The following is an 18,233-nucleotide window of genomic DNA, read 5'->3' as shown; positions in this document are numbered from 1 at the left end:
TAGGATAAACAAATAGTTTCATGTTACAATTTGAAATCCTTCTAGAAAGAAAAGAGGTAATTTGGATTTATTTCGATTTTTTTGGTTGTTATGAAGTTGGTCGAATTGACCAATTCCATTTTGAGATATGGTAGAGAAAATAACAGATAAACTATAAAGTTTTACTGAAAAAAAACGTTTGATATGCATTTAGGGGGGTTTTAGGGATTACACTAAGGAAATTTGAGATTTTTGGGATGACGAAAAGTATTTTTAATTTTAACATATAAATTACTTTGCACAAGGACTATTCAAAACAAATACTCAATATATTCATGAACAAATTTTTATTTTATTAAAAATACTTCACTAAAAATATGATTTTTTGTATGTGAAAGACTTATAATATTAACTGAAAGACTGCCAAACTTTGTGAAAATATACATACTATATTGAAAGTTAGAGATATTAAACCTATAACGAGTACAAAGAGGTCATGTTATCGGTCAAATTGACTGAGCCCAAGTTAATGGTAAAGGCATAAATGTGTGTACAAAATCTGTAAAAACTACCAGTGAACTCCCTCATATTCTTCTTGAAGTTAGTTTAATTTGTAGGTTGGTCTGTGAACCTACTTGAATAATTGCTAATGAAAATAATTGAATTTGAAACCAAAATCTTTTTATAAACACTGAAAAATGTAACTTTCTTTTTTATTTTAAGGATCAAAGCTCATGTTCATAATTGAAAGTGTTAGTGGTAATGTACTCATCTTCTAGTTAAGAGTTGGTTTTCTTAGCTTAATGGCAAGAGATTCTAGGATTCTAAGGTAATTCTTCCAAGGAATGGAAAACAATTGGAGGTAGATACGGTATCACATTAATTTACACAGTGGTTGGCAATAATATTGGTCTTGAAAGTGTTAGTGTTCCTTTATTTAACTGTGGAACATTCTATTAGTTTATCCAACATATCCCTGGTTGTACATCAGGCATGAAACTTGCATACCTCTAGTGAGTTGTTCAGTGAATGTTTGTCTTTAAAGCTGAAGAGCCCTTTTAACTTAGACTCGGTTTATAGATGCATTTTTGTGGGTTTAGCTGTTTAATTTTCATAATTATATTCTTTATCATGTATGAAGTACTGTCTAAGGAGGCCATATCAAAAGTACCAGTTTTCTCTGAAACATCTAACACAATAGGCAGAGTATTTAGTTTTTCAGTTTTGATGTGGCTTATTCTGTATAAGAATGTGAATGGAAAGTAGTATCTTCTAAGCGTTAGCTTAATGTTCTCAACTTCTGCTTTAAAAAGGATTTGATTTTTTGATATCTTAAAGGCTCTGTATAAGAGATTTTATTTACAACTTGAAGGACTGAAAATTTTAAAATGTGAATAAAGTCCAGAAAAAGTGGGTTTATAATGCTCTAGTTATTTAAGGCATGAATACCTAAGAACAAGTTTGTTATTTTGGTTTATATTTGGATGTGTACCACTTTCTCTACCAAACATGTATACATTCGTTTTGTGCAATATATATCCATTCATCTCTTGAGTTAGCGATTCTTTACTATTACTTATTATTGTGGTTTTTATGTTAATTTTTAAGTTTTTGTTATATTGAAAAGAAAGGTAAAAAAACTTCAGTTTGTTAGTCCTAAAAGAATACAAAAATAAGTAAATATATTTTGAAAGTTGATAAAATATTAATGCTGGTGGGTAGATATAATAAAAATTTCAAAACTAAAGTATTAGTGTATCGAGAACAAAAGAAACATAATTTGGCAAAAATGTTCTGGGACATTTAAAATACAACAGAACACTACATAAAGAGTTTAGAATTTTTGTATTTTTATCTTTCAGCTGGTAATTTTTTATTTTAGAAAGGAAATTTTAAAAAAAGTTGCAAAAAATGTTCTGAAATGTTTTAAGTAAAGCAGAATACTATAAAATTGGTAATTTTTATTTAGTTTACCCAAGACAGTTAAGCGTAGAATCAAAGCCCTGAAGAAACTTCAGCTAGAATGTACCAGACTTGAAGCCAAATTTTATGAAGAAGTACATATATTAGAGTGCAAGTATGCTGACTTATACACACCCATTTTTGAAAAAGTAGGTGTTTTTGTTTTGTATTAGATATATAATTAAAAATAATTATGCACATTTTATATGATGATGTGTATTATATTTTTAAGAAACTGATCTTTCTTATTTAAAGTAATTTTATATGAAATAATTTCAAACAACGTTGAAAAAATCTTCTAGATTTTTCTTATATCAAAATGAAGAAAATTTGGCATATTTTAGCTAATTTGGCCCAAGTTAAAAATGTGTGAAACATTCTAATTTTTGTAGCTTCAGAAGATATTTTAGTGTACTGCTTTGTGTATAAACAAAAACTGGAACCTAAATGTTCATTGAAACAATTTAGAGTATGTGATTATAAAGCTCTTTAATATTTAATTATAAAAACCCTTGAAACTTGTAATATTATTAGTCAGTACAAAACTTCTCCTTAAAAGTGTTTTTAATTTGCTATTGTTTTCAGTAACTAATCTGTGAAATTAAGCATGAACTAGTAAGTAACCATTATGCACATTTGATAGAAGTATGTGTCTTGTAGCAATAAGTCTTAAATATTTATATTGTTATTTTTCATAAAGCGAAATGAATTTATTAATGGAAAAGTTGAACCAACAGATGAAGAGTGTGACTTTCCTTCAGACTCTGAAAAAGAGGAAGATGAATTAACAGTGAGTGTTGGGGAGGAAATTTACAGCACGGAGTGGTGAACTGTGAAATATTACTTGATAATGTGTATCTTGTCTGAACATATGTAAATTACCTGTAATACAAGAACTGTATGAATAGATCACCCAAGAGTTAGCATTAGCTAGCAAGTACTTAATTTGGTATACATTTTTAATAAATCAGTAATGCATTTTGCTTCTTACTTAGTCTGAAGGATTTATCTGTAGCCTTTGCCAAACAAGGTAACTGTCTAGTTCAAAACATAGTGTAAAGTTTAATCTGAACTGTAAATGTATATAAAATATTTTAATATTGTTAGAACATACCAGCTTAATTTCTATTACATTTATTCAAATTATTGAATCTTCAGCAAAATATATATTTAATTAGTTATCTCACTAGTTTAGTTTGTGCTTTTTGATTCTTTTATGTGTATTTTTAATAAGTTCTGTTTGTGAAATTCTTCTCACAAAATAAGTTCTGACATCAAATATTTGTTATACAGTAATAGGAAAAAATCACTTGGTTATTCTGGAAAAATTGTTTCTTTTGTTAGGAAGAACTTAAAAAAAATATTAACCTACAAAATAAAAAAAGTGAAGACAAAGAGAAGAGCAAATCAGAAAAAGGTAAAAATTTAATCATAAAACAGGATATGTTGTTTAATAATAAATTTTTATATGGATACTTACGAAGATGTTTAATAGAATGTAACAACTTACACGATGAGAGGTTTGATTATTGATAAATATGCATGAAACTTCACATGTCAAGGTTCACTACCATATATCATTAAGTAGAAGTAATTAAAAAAGTACTTTACTTTCCTTAATCAGTATGAAAAATGATGTGAAGTTTGAAAATCAACTTATTTTGAACATTTTAGAAGGGAAGTCTTGATTGATTAAAATTCAAAATTGAAATAAATGAGTTAAGAGTAAACATCACAAAGGAGAAAAAAGTATTATAGTGTATAGCTTTTGATTCACACAAGAAAAAACTCATTAAACTGTGTAAAAATTCTCTTTGGTGAACTGTACAGTTTTGCATTTTGCTTGTGTGATTCCCCAGTCAATAATAAGCAAATACCAAAGAAGTCATGTTTCAATACATATAGCTGTTATTTATTTATTTTTCATCCAAGCAATTACAACAGAATTGGTCAATAACACTGTGCAACAAAAAAATATTTTCTCTGCTACTAGAAAAAATGCAACCATTGTTGAGTAATTTAATGATGCTGATTGTAAAAATCATGCTCAAAATTACTGATGACCTCTAGTTTTTGAGTTATGATAGACTTATTCAAACTATTCTTATATATATTATGGAAATAACTTTTTCTTTAATAACTATTTATTCATTGAAAATTGTATTTAAGAATGTTCAAGAACAATACATAATAACAATACCAGTTTAAAAAAAGCAATGAGTATAATATGATTGTATACTGAAAATACCTTCGGGCTATGTTCAAAACTTTCACCATGGTTTTATTTTTTGTTTTTTTGCTTGACTTGTTGCATCTTTTATGTATGTTCTTAGTATCATGCTGCAAGAACCAACAGTAATCTCCCATCATCTCAGGATTCCTTTGTCTTTGATATTGCTGTTCCATTGTAGAAATATCTTGGGGAACTGCTCACCATACTCATCTTTCACTGCATCTAGATCATTTGGAAAGAAGTCTAAATGGGAGTGTAAGAAGTATATCTTTAATGACATCCCAGACCACATTTTCTTGTAGTTCTTGAGCAAATCATCACAGCATAGTTGTCATCTCTGTGTTTTCTGAGAAATTTTTCAAACCAATTGGAATGATTTCCAGGCAGCAAGTTCTTTCTGATTGAGTACTGCTTCAAAATCATCATCCATCAGCATTTCCTGAATCTGTAGCCCAAAAAAGATACCTCCTTTCATTTTTGCTTCACTGATTTTTTAAAAACTTATCAGACAAATATCTGAAACTGTTAACATTTTTGTTCATTTCTTTTACAAAATTCTACAAGAGATCCAGTTAAATATGAAGTGGAGGCAAAAAAACATTTTGAGGATTCTCTAAAGAGAATGTAATTCTCTCTCACTGACTATTCCTTCTTTTTTAAAATGTTTTTTATCATCTTGGTTGTCCCAGAGACACAAAAATCAGCAATGTTTGGTATACCCACTCTGCAGGCCTAGCAGGAATGCAGTAACTTTTAGATCACCACATGTTCGAACTATGGTGATCATATTTGATGGCCTCAAGTATAATCTGCATGCTTTGATAAGTTTCTTTCATGTTCACAGCATGAGCAACAGGAATTGATGGCTTAGTGTTCCCATTGTACAAAAGTACAGTGTTCAAACTAACTTTAGATGAATTGATAAAAAGTCTCCATTCATAAAGATGATGTTCAGTACTTAATTCTTCCATTAGTGCATCAACATTTGTACAGAAACACAGTACCTTGCATGCCGTAGTGAGAAGCGATTTCATTTAATTGAAACTCTTGTTACTGTAGCTAATATATTCCATTGCTGTAAGTGAGAGCCAAAAAGTTCCCTATGCTGCTTTGATAGAGACAAGTCACGAATCAGCTCATTTAGCTCTTCTTGTGTGATCAGATGAGACAACTTATGTTGAAGTGCCACAGGAGTAGAATAACCAGATGAAGAGGGTGAAAATGATTCATTGTCTTCTTCCCAGGATAACTACTGTTTCCCAATTTGCTGGTGGATGTGGCACTGGAAGACCATCTTCATGAGGTACTGGTTTCATTGCAGATGCAATATCTGGATACTTAGTGTATTGTTTAGTTTGCCTGAATATCCAGAAACATTAGTTATGCAAAAATAACAGTCAGTTAGATGATCTTTGGGCTCACAAATAATGAGAACTGCAAATGGCATACTTGGTCTCTTTTTATTTGGCTACTGTGTCAAGCCAGATGTGCAAACTGTACAACACACATATGGAGCCCAGTGTTTTTCTTGGTCACTAATTTTACACTGAAAATAGTGGTATTACACTAATTTTACCTTGTGTAGGATGTTTTTCCTTTGTGAAACTGTAATATATTTTCCACAAATTTAGCAGAAACTGTTCGGGTGATTTTTGTACTTTACTTGAACTGGAGGCAGCCAACATTTCAAATGATTATCTAAAAAATATAATATAATTTATGTTTACAAAACTACAGTTTAAAAGATTTTTAAAAACAGTTTTGCAGAATTTGGTTGTACCACAGGTATGATGCAAGGAAGAAGATTGGATTTTGTTTTAACTGTGCACAAAGCAAGGTGAAGTGACCAATTGATTGAGTGAGAGGCAATCGAGAGAGGTGTCTGACTCTGCTTCATTTATGCTCAATTGAAGGACTTCTCGAATGTTCTAGCAAACTGAGCTCTTGAAGATTTTCATGATTCCTGGGTGGAGCAGGTGAGCATGGGAATGAAGCAAAACTGGTGCAATTCACTACAATTATATGGAGAACAAATAGCATATATGAACAGTATATATGGAATTTGACACCATTACAATACAGTCAGTGTTTGAAGTTATCTGCCTAAGTAAATTTAATTTCACAGCATAAATCTATTGATTGCATGGTATTTCACATGGTACTGATAAAATATTGAGATATTACAATAATTCAAAATCTAGATGTGATGGACAAATTCTAACTACATTTTTGAAATCAGCACCATCAAATTACCCCAAATCACTTGAGTTTTTTCCAGGATCAAATTTATTTGTTGTCCAGTGTAATGTGTGTTGCTTTTTATATTTCATTGCAATGGTATGTTAAATATATGCATTACATAGTTAAAATATTCTTTCAACATAATACTAGCCAGGGTGCATTGTGAAGTGTGTTGATCTGTTTAAGCCAGGTATGCTCTAAAACTTTAGTAAGGTCATAGTAATTCTAAAATTGTCTACATCTTAAAATCCTTGTTTTTTTGCAGTTGCAAAGATATTCAGTGTTGGAAGTATAACGTGCTGTGTGAAGATAGGTACTGAACTTAATTGGTGTTGATAGGCCTGAATAAGTCAGTGTAACTTAAATCTTCAAAATATGGAGGAAAAGAAAACTGACAAGTGATGTACATTCAATGATTTGTTACAATTAGACAGTTAAATTGTTAGACTTGATCAGTAAAATCAATCGGGTTCAAACTTCTTCAAGTGTTTAAGTACATCAAAGTATAGGGTGATTATAAAGTCCTACATCTTGTTTGGAGAAGTATGCCCAATACATGACAGTGCAGACTGACTTAAAATACACAGGATATGACCATCGCGATGTGGAATTTAATCACTTAAAATAATTCAACACTAGATGGCACAATACTGCTACAGAGCTTCTTCAAGACAGCTTCTTAGTTGATGGTAGAGTTTAACCAAGGCTGCTTTATCTTAAGAACCTTAGCTTTTTACTCATCTTCTTGCATGAAATCTAAACAACATTCTTAGGTTCTGCTTTTACATAGAATTTAAAAAAAATACTTGACTCATCTGGTAGCAATTTTTTAACAGGCTTAATAATCATATTTGACTTTTTTCTATTATTATTATTATTATTAGCAGTTGTTATTCTGAGATAATGTTTTAAGTTCTAGAAAGTACTCCTGCTGAATTGAATAATGCAATTTTTTAATGTCCCATAATTTTAACTGTCTTTTTCTTATGCATCTTGTAAAGTAGTGTGCAGAATGTTAGGCCTCAGCAAAATAGATCTTAAATGGAACCAAAGTTTAATTAATACAAAATATAACCACTTAAATCTAGTGTTTTGTACTTCATTATTTCTGTTAACCCTCTGTGTATGGATTAGGGTTCTAGAGGTTATGCAATAGAAATGTGAAAACTGTAAGATGAAAAAAGTATTTTTAACATGAAATTCACCTTGCAATCAGACTAATCACTAAATTAGATTAACTAAAGTAAATTCAGAGACAAGTCTTTAGTAGAAATACTTTTTTTTTTAATTTGGATTTTTTGTGTACAACATAATTGTAATTTGCATTAAAAGCTTACCAAAGTACACAAATTCAGAATTATAATAAACATTAATTCTCCAGTATGGGTTTGGTTTAATAGGCCAACCATATAAACCTAGGATTAAGAATAGGCCCATTTCCTCTATTTCCCTTTAGATTTAAAAGCAATATTATTTGCAAAATAATCAAGAAAGAAAATTGAAACTGACTGAAAAAGGAAGTGTTAAAGTTATTATACACCAGATTACTTGAAATGTTCATACTTAAGCTACTGTATCTGGCCATTGTTCATTATAATTAAAAGTAAAATTTGCTGGCTGTTTAGCAAAAACTAGTAACTTATGTACATGAACATAAAGGTATGTCATTCACAAAAATTAGTTTTGAAAGAAAAACACACATTTAAATACAAGTTTGTGTTTTTGCAAAATGTTACATTTCACATGTTCTTACTTCATTATGGTTAGTATACTGAAAGTAAATTAATTTGTATATTGTAGAACTAACTGGTGGTAGGCTTGTATGAAAGTTTCTTTCTTTCCTAAAACAGATTTTAAATTTTCAAAAATGTTCATTCTTTTTCTTGCAGAATATTATTTTCTGTAATTGCATTGTTGTTGTTTTTTAATGCTCACAGAATCTTAGCTTTTAGGAGGGCACTGTTGTATAGTGTGAAATTTAATCCTATCCAGACTATAGAGCATCATTCAGATCTTTAGTGCACAACTTCGTATCAAAATTTATGTAAAAATAATTACCTTTCAGCAATTTTTATCCCTGAATTATTTTACAATTGACACTTTATAATTTGTAACATTTGTTTCATGTAATTTGCAAAGAAAAATAAAACAAAATGTTACAACTTTAATCTCTGCACAACTGTAAGTAGTGTCTGCTGTTAACAATGCACTTATAAAATTTTTAGAATCTTTTTGCCTGTCCCAAAGCATAGGTTTATATTTGCTAAGAAATGATCAGTTTTATGAATACATCTTGCCTCTTGTTTGACGTTCCTACTCGTATAGTGATTTTATTACTACACCCTTTTGTCCCCTTGCGTTTTATGATGCCATAGCATGTGGCTGAAGTATTACTAAAGGAACACAGCTTTGAAAATAGCTATAGTTAAAGTTTAATACAGGTGGATAGAACAGATAATAAACTGTTTACATCAGTGTAGAGTGAATAAAGTGTTGTGAGAAGTAATTTATGATTTTATAAAAGAGAGTGACTATCCAGAGCTCTTGTAGGGATGAATGAAAGAATCTTGGGGATATTTAGAAATTTTGGAACAAACCACAGATTTGGGAATTGTTTATTTCTTTTTAATTCCTGAAAGGGTTTTGTGTTAGACTTTACCTATTTAAAAGCTAAGAAAATTTCAATTTATAACAAGACATCAGTTAAACATAGATAGGTTTAGCAAATATGACAGGCAGTGGCAAAGTATTTTTATGGTTCAAATCCTTATTTATTCAATATAGTTAAGTTTATCATGTTCAAACAATGTACGTAAATAAAATAACTTGTGACTATGCAATTGGTAAAATAGAATATCAAAAGAAGTATGCTAATGAATATAAATATAAATCAAGATAAAACTTATTGAATATGTGAAATGGAACTTTTTGATAAATGATAAAAAAAATTAATTTTAAATGTAAAGGAAGTATTTTAATGTTGTTTTTTTCCAAAATGATGTCTTATAACAAACTTTTTGAAATTTCACAACTGAAAAAATGATAAAAAAAACAATCAAATTGTATGATTTTTCTGATATAAGTTACTATTCAGTAAGTTTGTACTAAGTTTCTTGATATTTAGTTGATTATTTCCACCATAAGAAGGAAACAAATCAAGGAATATCAGTGCCACTCCTCTGATCTGAAAAGGATTAATTGATATCTACTTCCTTTACACTATTATTTAAACATTTTTAAATTCTTAATTTTTCAGATGACGTTAAAGGCATACCCGAGTTCTGGCTAACAACTTTTAAGAATGTTGAAGTTATAGGAGAAAGAATTCAGGTATTGCTCATCCACCTAATAACTTTTTCATTCTTCAATGACACGTATCCTTTGAGTTACCAATTTGAACATCCAACTGAGATTGGGATTTTAACTGTAACTGTAAATATGCCATTTTAATTTTCTAAAGTATATTCAGACCAACATAGATGCATATTATAAACTGTGAAAGTTATTATTTCTCTTGCAAGCATTGTAAGTAGATCACTATGTCAGTGTTTCTTAAACTGGGGCCTGTGAAGATACTCCAAGGGTTCTACGAGTCATGTCCAAAATTTCATAAAAATAATTTAAATTATGTGGTATTCATAGCTACATACAGTAAGCACCCTGTTGCAGTCAATTAAAAGAACTGCAGCTGGCTTAAGGAAAAAAAATCTTTATTTGATGTTATCATTCCAAGCAGATTAACAAAACAGTTTTTAACATAAAATTGTTAATTGATTCATTTTTTGGAAAACATAGCTTAATGATAAAACAAAACACAAGCATAATAACAGGAAGCATTTATTAAATGTTTTGGAATCTTCATAATTCCATCATCAGGTACAAAAAAAAACAATATTTGTAATTACAACAGAAATATATACATAAGAAACAATTCAATATACAAATATAACACGAGAAAATGAAAACTGAGGCACAAGTGAAATAGTTAAAATAGGTTTAAATCCAGTGAAGACTGTGTGTAATATGAAGTGAAATAAATTTCAAATTAGCAATTTTTAGCTGCTTTTTTATACAAGTTTATATTTTAGATTAGTGGTTGCCATCTGATGTATAAAAAGTTGCTTTCTAATGTTTTTATTGTTGTTGTTGTTTTAGTAGGGCAAGAAGTCTTAAAAACTTGTAAACTATACGTATGAGTTGTGGAAATAATTATGAAAACATTCAACCAATACACCTACATGAGTCACAAGCAATGGTTAATGGCAGTTAGATAGTGAATTGCATAATGATACTATATAGTACCACAGAAAATACAAAAGCAAATAAGATTTACAATGCACTAGTACTTCCTATCTGTACCTTTGCTTTAAACTTAGTATTACATTTTGTTTTTATGCTGCCTAACGTTTATCAATATACTCTTGTGGAACATTGTTCAGTATTACTCCCATAAATCAGCCAGTGGTATGGTTGCTTTTTTGATACAACCTCAAGAATTTTCATAATGGGAGTTAGTATAGGGCAAGTCATGGCTACAAGTGTTCCACTGGCCTATTTATCATTTCACCTCTTTTGCTGTATGCTTGGGATCGTTGTTTTGCTCAAATGAATCTGTCACCCAATATGTCACATTTCTGAGAGAAAGTCATGATAGTTCAGAATTTCATATACTTGTAAGTACCTAGAATGCCATCAGCTTCGTGTAGATAACCACGAGAGTTGACTGAGATTCAGAGACCCAAACGCTTGATGGTCCCCTCACTATACTTTACTATAGATGTTATGTATTGACTATGATACCTATCTTTTTACCACCATCAAATTGTTGCTAAACAGTATAAGCCTTACTCACCTATAAAGAGGATGCATCCACTGTTCGTAGTTTGATGCCCATTTCATTTGATTATCTTTTCTAAGCTTCATGTCTATTGAAACCACTTCATATCTTAACCATTCTTGAGGTAACATTCTCTTTTGTATTTATAGAAAGGTCATTGGAAAAAATCTATACTCAACCATTGTCTATCCCACAAAGAATGTACCCTGACAAACTTAACGTCTCTTTTGGATATTTTTGATTTTCTAACTCGGTCACTTCTATTATTAACATTGCTGGTTTACATACTGTCTTCAGATTGTTGCATATAGTTCTTAGTGAAACATGAAATCTTGGTTGAATTTTTTAAATAGAATATCTTTGACAAGCCAAAACCTTGATTTATACATGCTTGACATATGCTGTTTCAGTCCTGGGAGCCTCAGCTGGAATCACAGAAATACACTACCACTACTACTACTGACCATAATATGACTGCCTATACTTTTATAGATTTTTATACTGGTTTTGCCACTTTCTGATTTATTAGGTGACAACCAGTCACAGTATAAATTATTAACACATGACAGTATACTGGTGCAATTAATTTGTGTGCAATAAAGGGGTAGCATTCCTTTTGTACTTGCCTTTTATTTTTATATATATATAAAAGGAAAAGTCTAGAACATTAGTATGGAAGTAAAGGTCAGTTCTAATTTTTTTTCCTTTATCCAGAAATCAGTTTATTTTATACTAACCAATCTGGTTTGTAACTCATGTTTACTATTCAGTAGTAAAAAAGGTATTTTATCATAAAGTATTTCTAATAGCAATTTTTATCATGTGACACACAAATAAACAAAGAAGAAACTTTTTAATGACTAAACTTACATGCAGTTGGGTATCTTACTGTCAATGTAGTTTGTACCTGGAATGGAAAGAGAATGGTGATATAATTTTTACAGCATTTGCTGTTTTACATTTAATAATTCATCTGATTTTCAGTAATTCTAAGTTTGTTTTTTTCCAGTTTGCTGAGTTATGTAATTATAAGCATGTTTAATAAATTTTAAAATATTTGATGGTTAGATCATATTTAATTTTGTTGAACCTTATTTACAGGACCATGATGAGCCTATCCTCAAGAACCTTACTGATGTTAAAGTGAAACTTTCACAGACGAATCCAATGGTAATTTTTTATTTTCAGTCCCCTGGTGGGACAGCGGTAAGTCTACAGATTTACAATGCTAAAATCAGGGGCTCAATTCCCCACAGTGTGCACAGCAGATAACCCAGTGTGACTTTGCTTTGAAAAAAAAAATATTTTCATTAAACATTAAGCAAACATACTAGAGAAACCTGTTAAACATTTTAGATTTGCCCACTTTATTCTTTGTGTTGCTCTGTTTTTTTTTATTACAACTATACAGTAAATATTTGATGTTCTTGTTTTGTTGCTGTTCTTTATCAACAGTTGATACTATAATGATAACATTGAGTTTATATTTTTCGTACTTAGAATGGATTTAAGAAGAACTGTATCAATATCAAAAGGTTTAATTTTGCATTGTACATTAACATTTAGGTACATGTACCACTTGTTTTTTCTGGGGAATAGTTTCAGAGCTGCTTAAATCATTAGCCACCTGGATGGTTTTTAGTAACTTCTTCTACCTGTTATACTTTATTTTTTATAATTAGAGATAACTTGATTAATACTTTCTTTCAGGGTTTTACACTAGAATTCCATTTTAAAGCCAATGAGTATTTTAATAATTCAGTTCTAACAAAAGAATATGAAATGAGGTGTGTACCAGATGAAGACGACCCATTTTCTTTTGAAGGACCTGAAATTTTTAAAAGCAAAGGGTAAGAAAGAATTTGATGTATAATGGTCTTTGTGTGAATTTCAAAAATTATGAAATTGTGCAGCCTTTCATAAAAAAACATATTCAAGAACTTAAATTTACTGCCAATCTTTACTCTTTTTTTTTTATTTTGGTAATTTCTCAATTTGTTTTTTAAACTTGTTATGTTAGCCTAAACTTATATTTAAAATTTTTGTATAAATATAAGATTAGGCTCAATCTATATAGAATTTAGTTGCATGGTTTTGACAGTAAGAAGTCTCATAAATTAACCTTCAACTAGCTGAAAAATTGAGGATAAATCTTAACATTAAAATAAACAATAAACGTATTGTATAACTTTCCTAAAGTTCCATATCTCTTGGGTTATTTCAGTGCAAATGCACCTTTTTTTTTTGCTTTTTTTACTAGGTGTACTATAGATTGGAAGAAAGGAAAAAATATAACAATGAAGACCATTAAGAAAAAGCAGAAACACAAGTCACGGGGCTCAGTCAGAACAATCACAAAAACCATACAGAATGATTCTTTTTTTAACTTTTTCAACCCACCTTCAGGTTGGTGCCCTATTTACATAGTTGGTATATTTTATTAATACTTAAAATATTCAAATCTGGCTTAATTGGGGTTCTCCAAAAATTTTGTTGTATAGGTATATGGATTGTGGCTTAACTGGATCATGGCATATAGCTGGATGCAACATTACATTATAAAAAAATTAGAATATATTTTTCAGTACTTTAGAGTTGAAATTCATACAATAAAAAATATAATTTAATTTTATACATGAAAGCATTAAAGAAATTCAGATTTTGAATTTGGGTTGATTTCAGCATGCTCTGAATGAAAACATTAGTGTTTGTGTATTTTAAAATTTTTTGTAGTATAATATATAGCACTCTCAGCTCTCTAAGAGTTAAACCTAGTAACTTCAATACTTACATAGTTTTATTTGTTTTAACCAATTACTGTTCCTCCACCTTGATTGTTGTAGCATGATGTAAATTGTCTATACCTCAGTTTTGAGAAGTCATTGGTTAGTGATTTAATCAAACTCTTACTCTGCATAAGCGAGTTTGGCTTCCATTTCAGTAGAGAATCATGTAGAAATCAGAACAGAATGTTAAAAGCTTAGCTTGAGGGTATGCTTCTAGAAGAAAAAACGTTTGTTGACAACTGTTGAAATTACATTCATGATTTTTCTTTTCCATTAAATCTTGCTTTATCATTGTATACTTTGTTTAAATTTTTTTATTGTAGAATGATATGAAAGATAATTTTTTGTGGAGCAAGATTAGGTTGAGAATTGTTAGGTTTAGTTAAATAATTTTGCTCAAGACTATCAAGTTTTTCTTCACCCACAGGGCTATTGTTTGCTAAGATGTGTTTTCTTTAGTACTACTGATCTAAGTAATTGCTTGAATGGGCAAAGAAAACTGCCAAAAAGAAATGTAAAAAAAAAATCATAGGGACTGGTTCTCACGTGTATGTGAAAGCATTCTTCGGGAATTAGATGTAGTGAGCTAACTCAAGAAATTATTAAATTAACAGCTTGCATGACATAAACGTCAAGTTTATTGGAAGTAAGAAGTATATAAATAAACTACATTTCACCAGGCTGACCTGACATCTTTGGATGATTGACATACAGTGGTTTGAAAAAGAACAAACAAGTTTAAATTCAAACCAACAAAAGCACATGAGTAATACAAGTGATTCTCTAAACAATGTGATGTCAGTAATTAAATAAATAAACAACAAGATATAGAATAATATGTCAACAAAATTTTAAAGAAAGTATACAAAACAATTCTTAACTTAACACTAAAGTATATTTTACTATTTGCATTTATTTGTGTTGTTACACCATAACTATTAAATGAAAATAACTTAATATAAGTTATAACATAGTTATATAATGGACCATTGATTAAACTGACCAAAAAAAAACCAAGAATAATAGCTTCTAACAATGATTGTTTGGGGTTAGACTCACATTTATAGAGATACAGTAGTGTCTTTAGGTGATTATTATTTTTGGATTTTTATATCTTGTAGTGCATATTGGTGTATAGAAGACATTTTAATAGTAGAAATATATGACATTATAACACCAAATTGTTTTTATTTAATTAAATATAAGGTCATTTATTTTTAATATTAAAATGAAAGTCTCCTTGATTTTTCTAAGAGAAGTATTTCTTTCATAATGTAAGATTTTAGCTGATTCCATTAAATCAATGTTACTGCAGGCTTTGGAACATTCAAAAACTAGTCTGTTCTGTAAATTACATTCCTTGAGTTGTTATTATTATATTTCTTATTTAACAAACTACTTGGTTTTGTTAAAAACTTTGTTGATATATAAATTATATTGTTTGGAAAGGTTATTCCAAATTCTTACTAATTTACCTGGAAAGTGAGGTAGTGTGTAGAACAATGTTTTTATGATAACAATCAGGCTTAATAAGAATTCCATTTTTAGTACTATATTTAAAAATTACATTAATAGATATAATCAAATCCTCATGTACAGTCCTAGTGAAAGTCTTCTTGTTGTGAGGAGACTACTTTTATTTAAAATTGTGTTATGTGATAAAGAAATGGTTGTTGCACTAATTGTCTGAATCTTGAATACCCAAAGTGTGAAATGTTTTTATGGATTTTTGTTTGTGGTACCATTCAATGGATGGTGCCACATTGTATTTATTATTTCTGGCACATACATGGATGAATATATATACATGCTATATCCATTATAGTAAGATTATTATAGTGTTACATTGATGCACTATATAGAAGCAAAGGCTTCTAAAAAGCGAGAAAAATGCTTATTTAGAATTGGTTGAAGTTAACATTATTAAAGAAGAAAAGCAGGAAAGTTCTGATTTGTTTAACTTGTTTGTACATATTTTAAATTATGTAGCATTGAAATGCCAAGTCTGGTTTTGATTTTACTAATGATGCAATTTTATGTTCCATAGGTAAGATGTACTATATCATTTTTTATTGTTGTTACTTTCATTGATAGTATTGGTTGGAATGTTTAATATATCTACTTTTATCACTTTTTGTTTTATTTTTAAATATTGTACTTTCATTATAAAAATTGATTGGCAATTTTAGTTTAGTCTGTGTATTTAGGACTAACCTAAATCTCCTAAAGTGATTGAACCTCGTGAAATATTATTGGGTTTATGGCTGAAAATATTCTTAGCAATGATAGTACCTAACTGATGAAACACATGAAAAGTATATTTGGTTAGCTAGAGTGGTGTGTGGTTTAACTCTATGTGCATGAGTTACTCTGATCAGAAGTTATTATTACTTACTTCTATAGTCATTGTGAAATATCACTGTGTCAAGCTGGCTGTCATGTTTAAGTAATAGAACTCCTAACGCAATGGAAAGAGTTTCTGTCTCTCAGCATCGTGTTATTGGTTACGTTGTTTAAAAGCTTGCAAAGCATCTTTAACTCTTGTACAACTGTTATTCACAGTTCTGGTTAGCATCATCAAATCTCAATTAATGTTCTCCAAGCTTAAATGAGTTAAAACCAACTTCTGTTGCTCATTAGGAGACGAAAGGCTAGAACATTTACTAAGAATTGCTGAGTAAGGTCCAGAAATCAATAACTTTTACACATATCAGTTATAGTTTTGGGTCACTAATAAAGCTACATTTCCTGATTAACATAAAAAAAAAAATGGAACAAGAAACAATCTGTTATACTATCTTTAAATGATGACATGGAGGCAGTTTATTTTTTGGAGCTTAAAACTTCACTGAATTGGTAAGTTGTATCTACTATTTTTTTAACAACAAAATTTTTTAGGCTAAAGATTAACCAATGAGATTCATTTTTCCCATTTTACATGGTGAATACAAGATAAACAGTTTGATGTACTATTAAACTGTTACATTCTATTGATTTTTAACAAGTTTCTTAAAGGTTTTTTTTAACTTACCATTACAATTATGTAGTTATTTTTTTATAACAAATTTGTTTGTTTTTCCTGCCATTTATGTCATTATTTTACTGGATGACTAAATTAATGTGTATGATATTCCAATGTCATTGATTTAAGACCTTGGAAAGTTATTTATTATATGTGACTTATGAGCTTGACTGGTGTAGTAAGCTCTGCTCTTGAAGGTAAAAAATAGTTGTTTTAAACCCCGATGGATGTGAAGGACTATGTTTTAGGTGGATTGACTTCAGTGGCGCAAGTGGTACTTTTCACCTTCAGTTGTCTTCTTCTTTTTTTCTTTTACTCCTTATAGATAGTTTGTTTTGTACATTTTGTTAGTATATTGTTTTAATCATAGATTGTTACGTTTATACATGAGTTAAACATCCCTTGTGTAAAGTTAACTTGGTAAAGTTTTGATAAAGTTGTGCAGAATGCCTACGGAAAATCATTTAATTTTTTCTTCTTTACTTTTTATAACTTATGCTACACTGAACATTTCTTGCTTGCTATGTGTATTCTGCCAGTTCATTTTTTTTTTCAGTTCCTGTGGATGAAGAACAGCTGGTATGTAAGATTTGCCATAGATTCTGTGTGCATGCTAACATGTGTGCATTCTAGAAATATAAAAGTGACTTTTATATTTGTAAAGTTAATTGTAATTATTTAATGCAGCATTTGTACAAGTCCTGGAAAGTTATAGAATTTGAAAAAAAGGAGATATGTTGCCTAAGTTATTTTTATTTAATATGTTGTTTTCTTTAAGTTCATCATCTTTGCATTTATTTCCTACAAAAAAAGTTATGTACTACAGCTGTGGCTATGTTGATCATGTGCAGTTTGTATGCTAGGCATAAAACACCTTAAAAATGCAATGAACCAGTCAAAAATCATGGTTGATGTAGTGTTTACCTTTTCATATTGGCTCCATGCAAAAGAAATGAGACTTAATTAACTTTTTCTGAATAACAATCTGAAAACCAATAACTCTGTTTGTTCATAAATCACAGCAAATTCATAACTATAACTGAAAATTATTAAAACTTGATGAATTTTGTTGTAAACTGAATGTGCTTTTTCATATTTGTTTTTCAAATTTGTATACCCTGTCAAGCTCCAAATAGATTTGGCTTATGGGAAGAATCAGAATGTTATTTAAGA

General features: G+C 29.6%; 1 protein-coding gene across 6 annotated transcripts in view; it reads left to right on the top strand.

Annotated features, from left to right (window-relative positions):
- The window catches only part of LOC106458906 (nucleosome assembly protein 1-like 1-B), a 29,396-nt gene extending 11,641 nt beyond the window's left edge, over nt 1-17,755 (top strand). For all 6 annotated transcript variants that reach the window (XM_022385282.1, XM_013918471.2, XM_022385281.1 and 3 more), the window contains exons 5-12: nt 1,949-2,090; nt 2,642-2,731; nt 3,286-3,358; nt 9,672-9,745; nt 12,354-12,422; nt 12,963-13,102; nt 13,513-13,658; nt 17,617-17,755. In XM_022385282.1, the coding sequence (XP_022240990.1) occupies nt 1,949-2,090; nt 2,642-2,731; nt 3,286-3,358; nt 9,672-9,745; nt 12,354-12,422; nt 12,963-13,102; nt 13,513-13,658; nt 17,617-17,693 (811 nt within the window). In that variant the 3' untranslated portion in view covers nt 17,694-17,755. The remainder of the gene's footprint in view (nt 1-1,948; nt 2,091-2,641; nt 2,732-3,285; nt 3,359-9,671; nt 9,746-12,353; nt 12,423-12,962; nt 13,103-13,512; nt 13,659-17,616) is intronic.
- The last annotated feature ends 478 nt before the right edge of the window (nt 17,756-18,233 follow it).

Source organism: Limulus polyphemus, unplaced genomic scaffold, assembly GCF_000517525.1.
Source record: "Limulus polyphemus unplaced genomic scaffold, Limulus_polyphemus-2.1.2 Scaffold532, whole genome shotgun sequence".
In the NCBI taxonomy this organism is placed as follows: Eukaryota; Metazoa; Arthropoda; class Merostomata; order Xiphosura; family Limulidae; genus Limulus; species Limulus polyphemus.
This window is presented reverse-complemented; position numbering and strand designations above follow the sequence as displayed.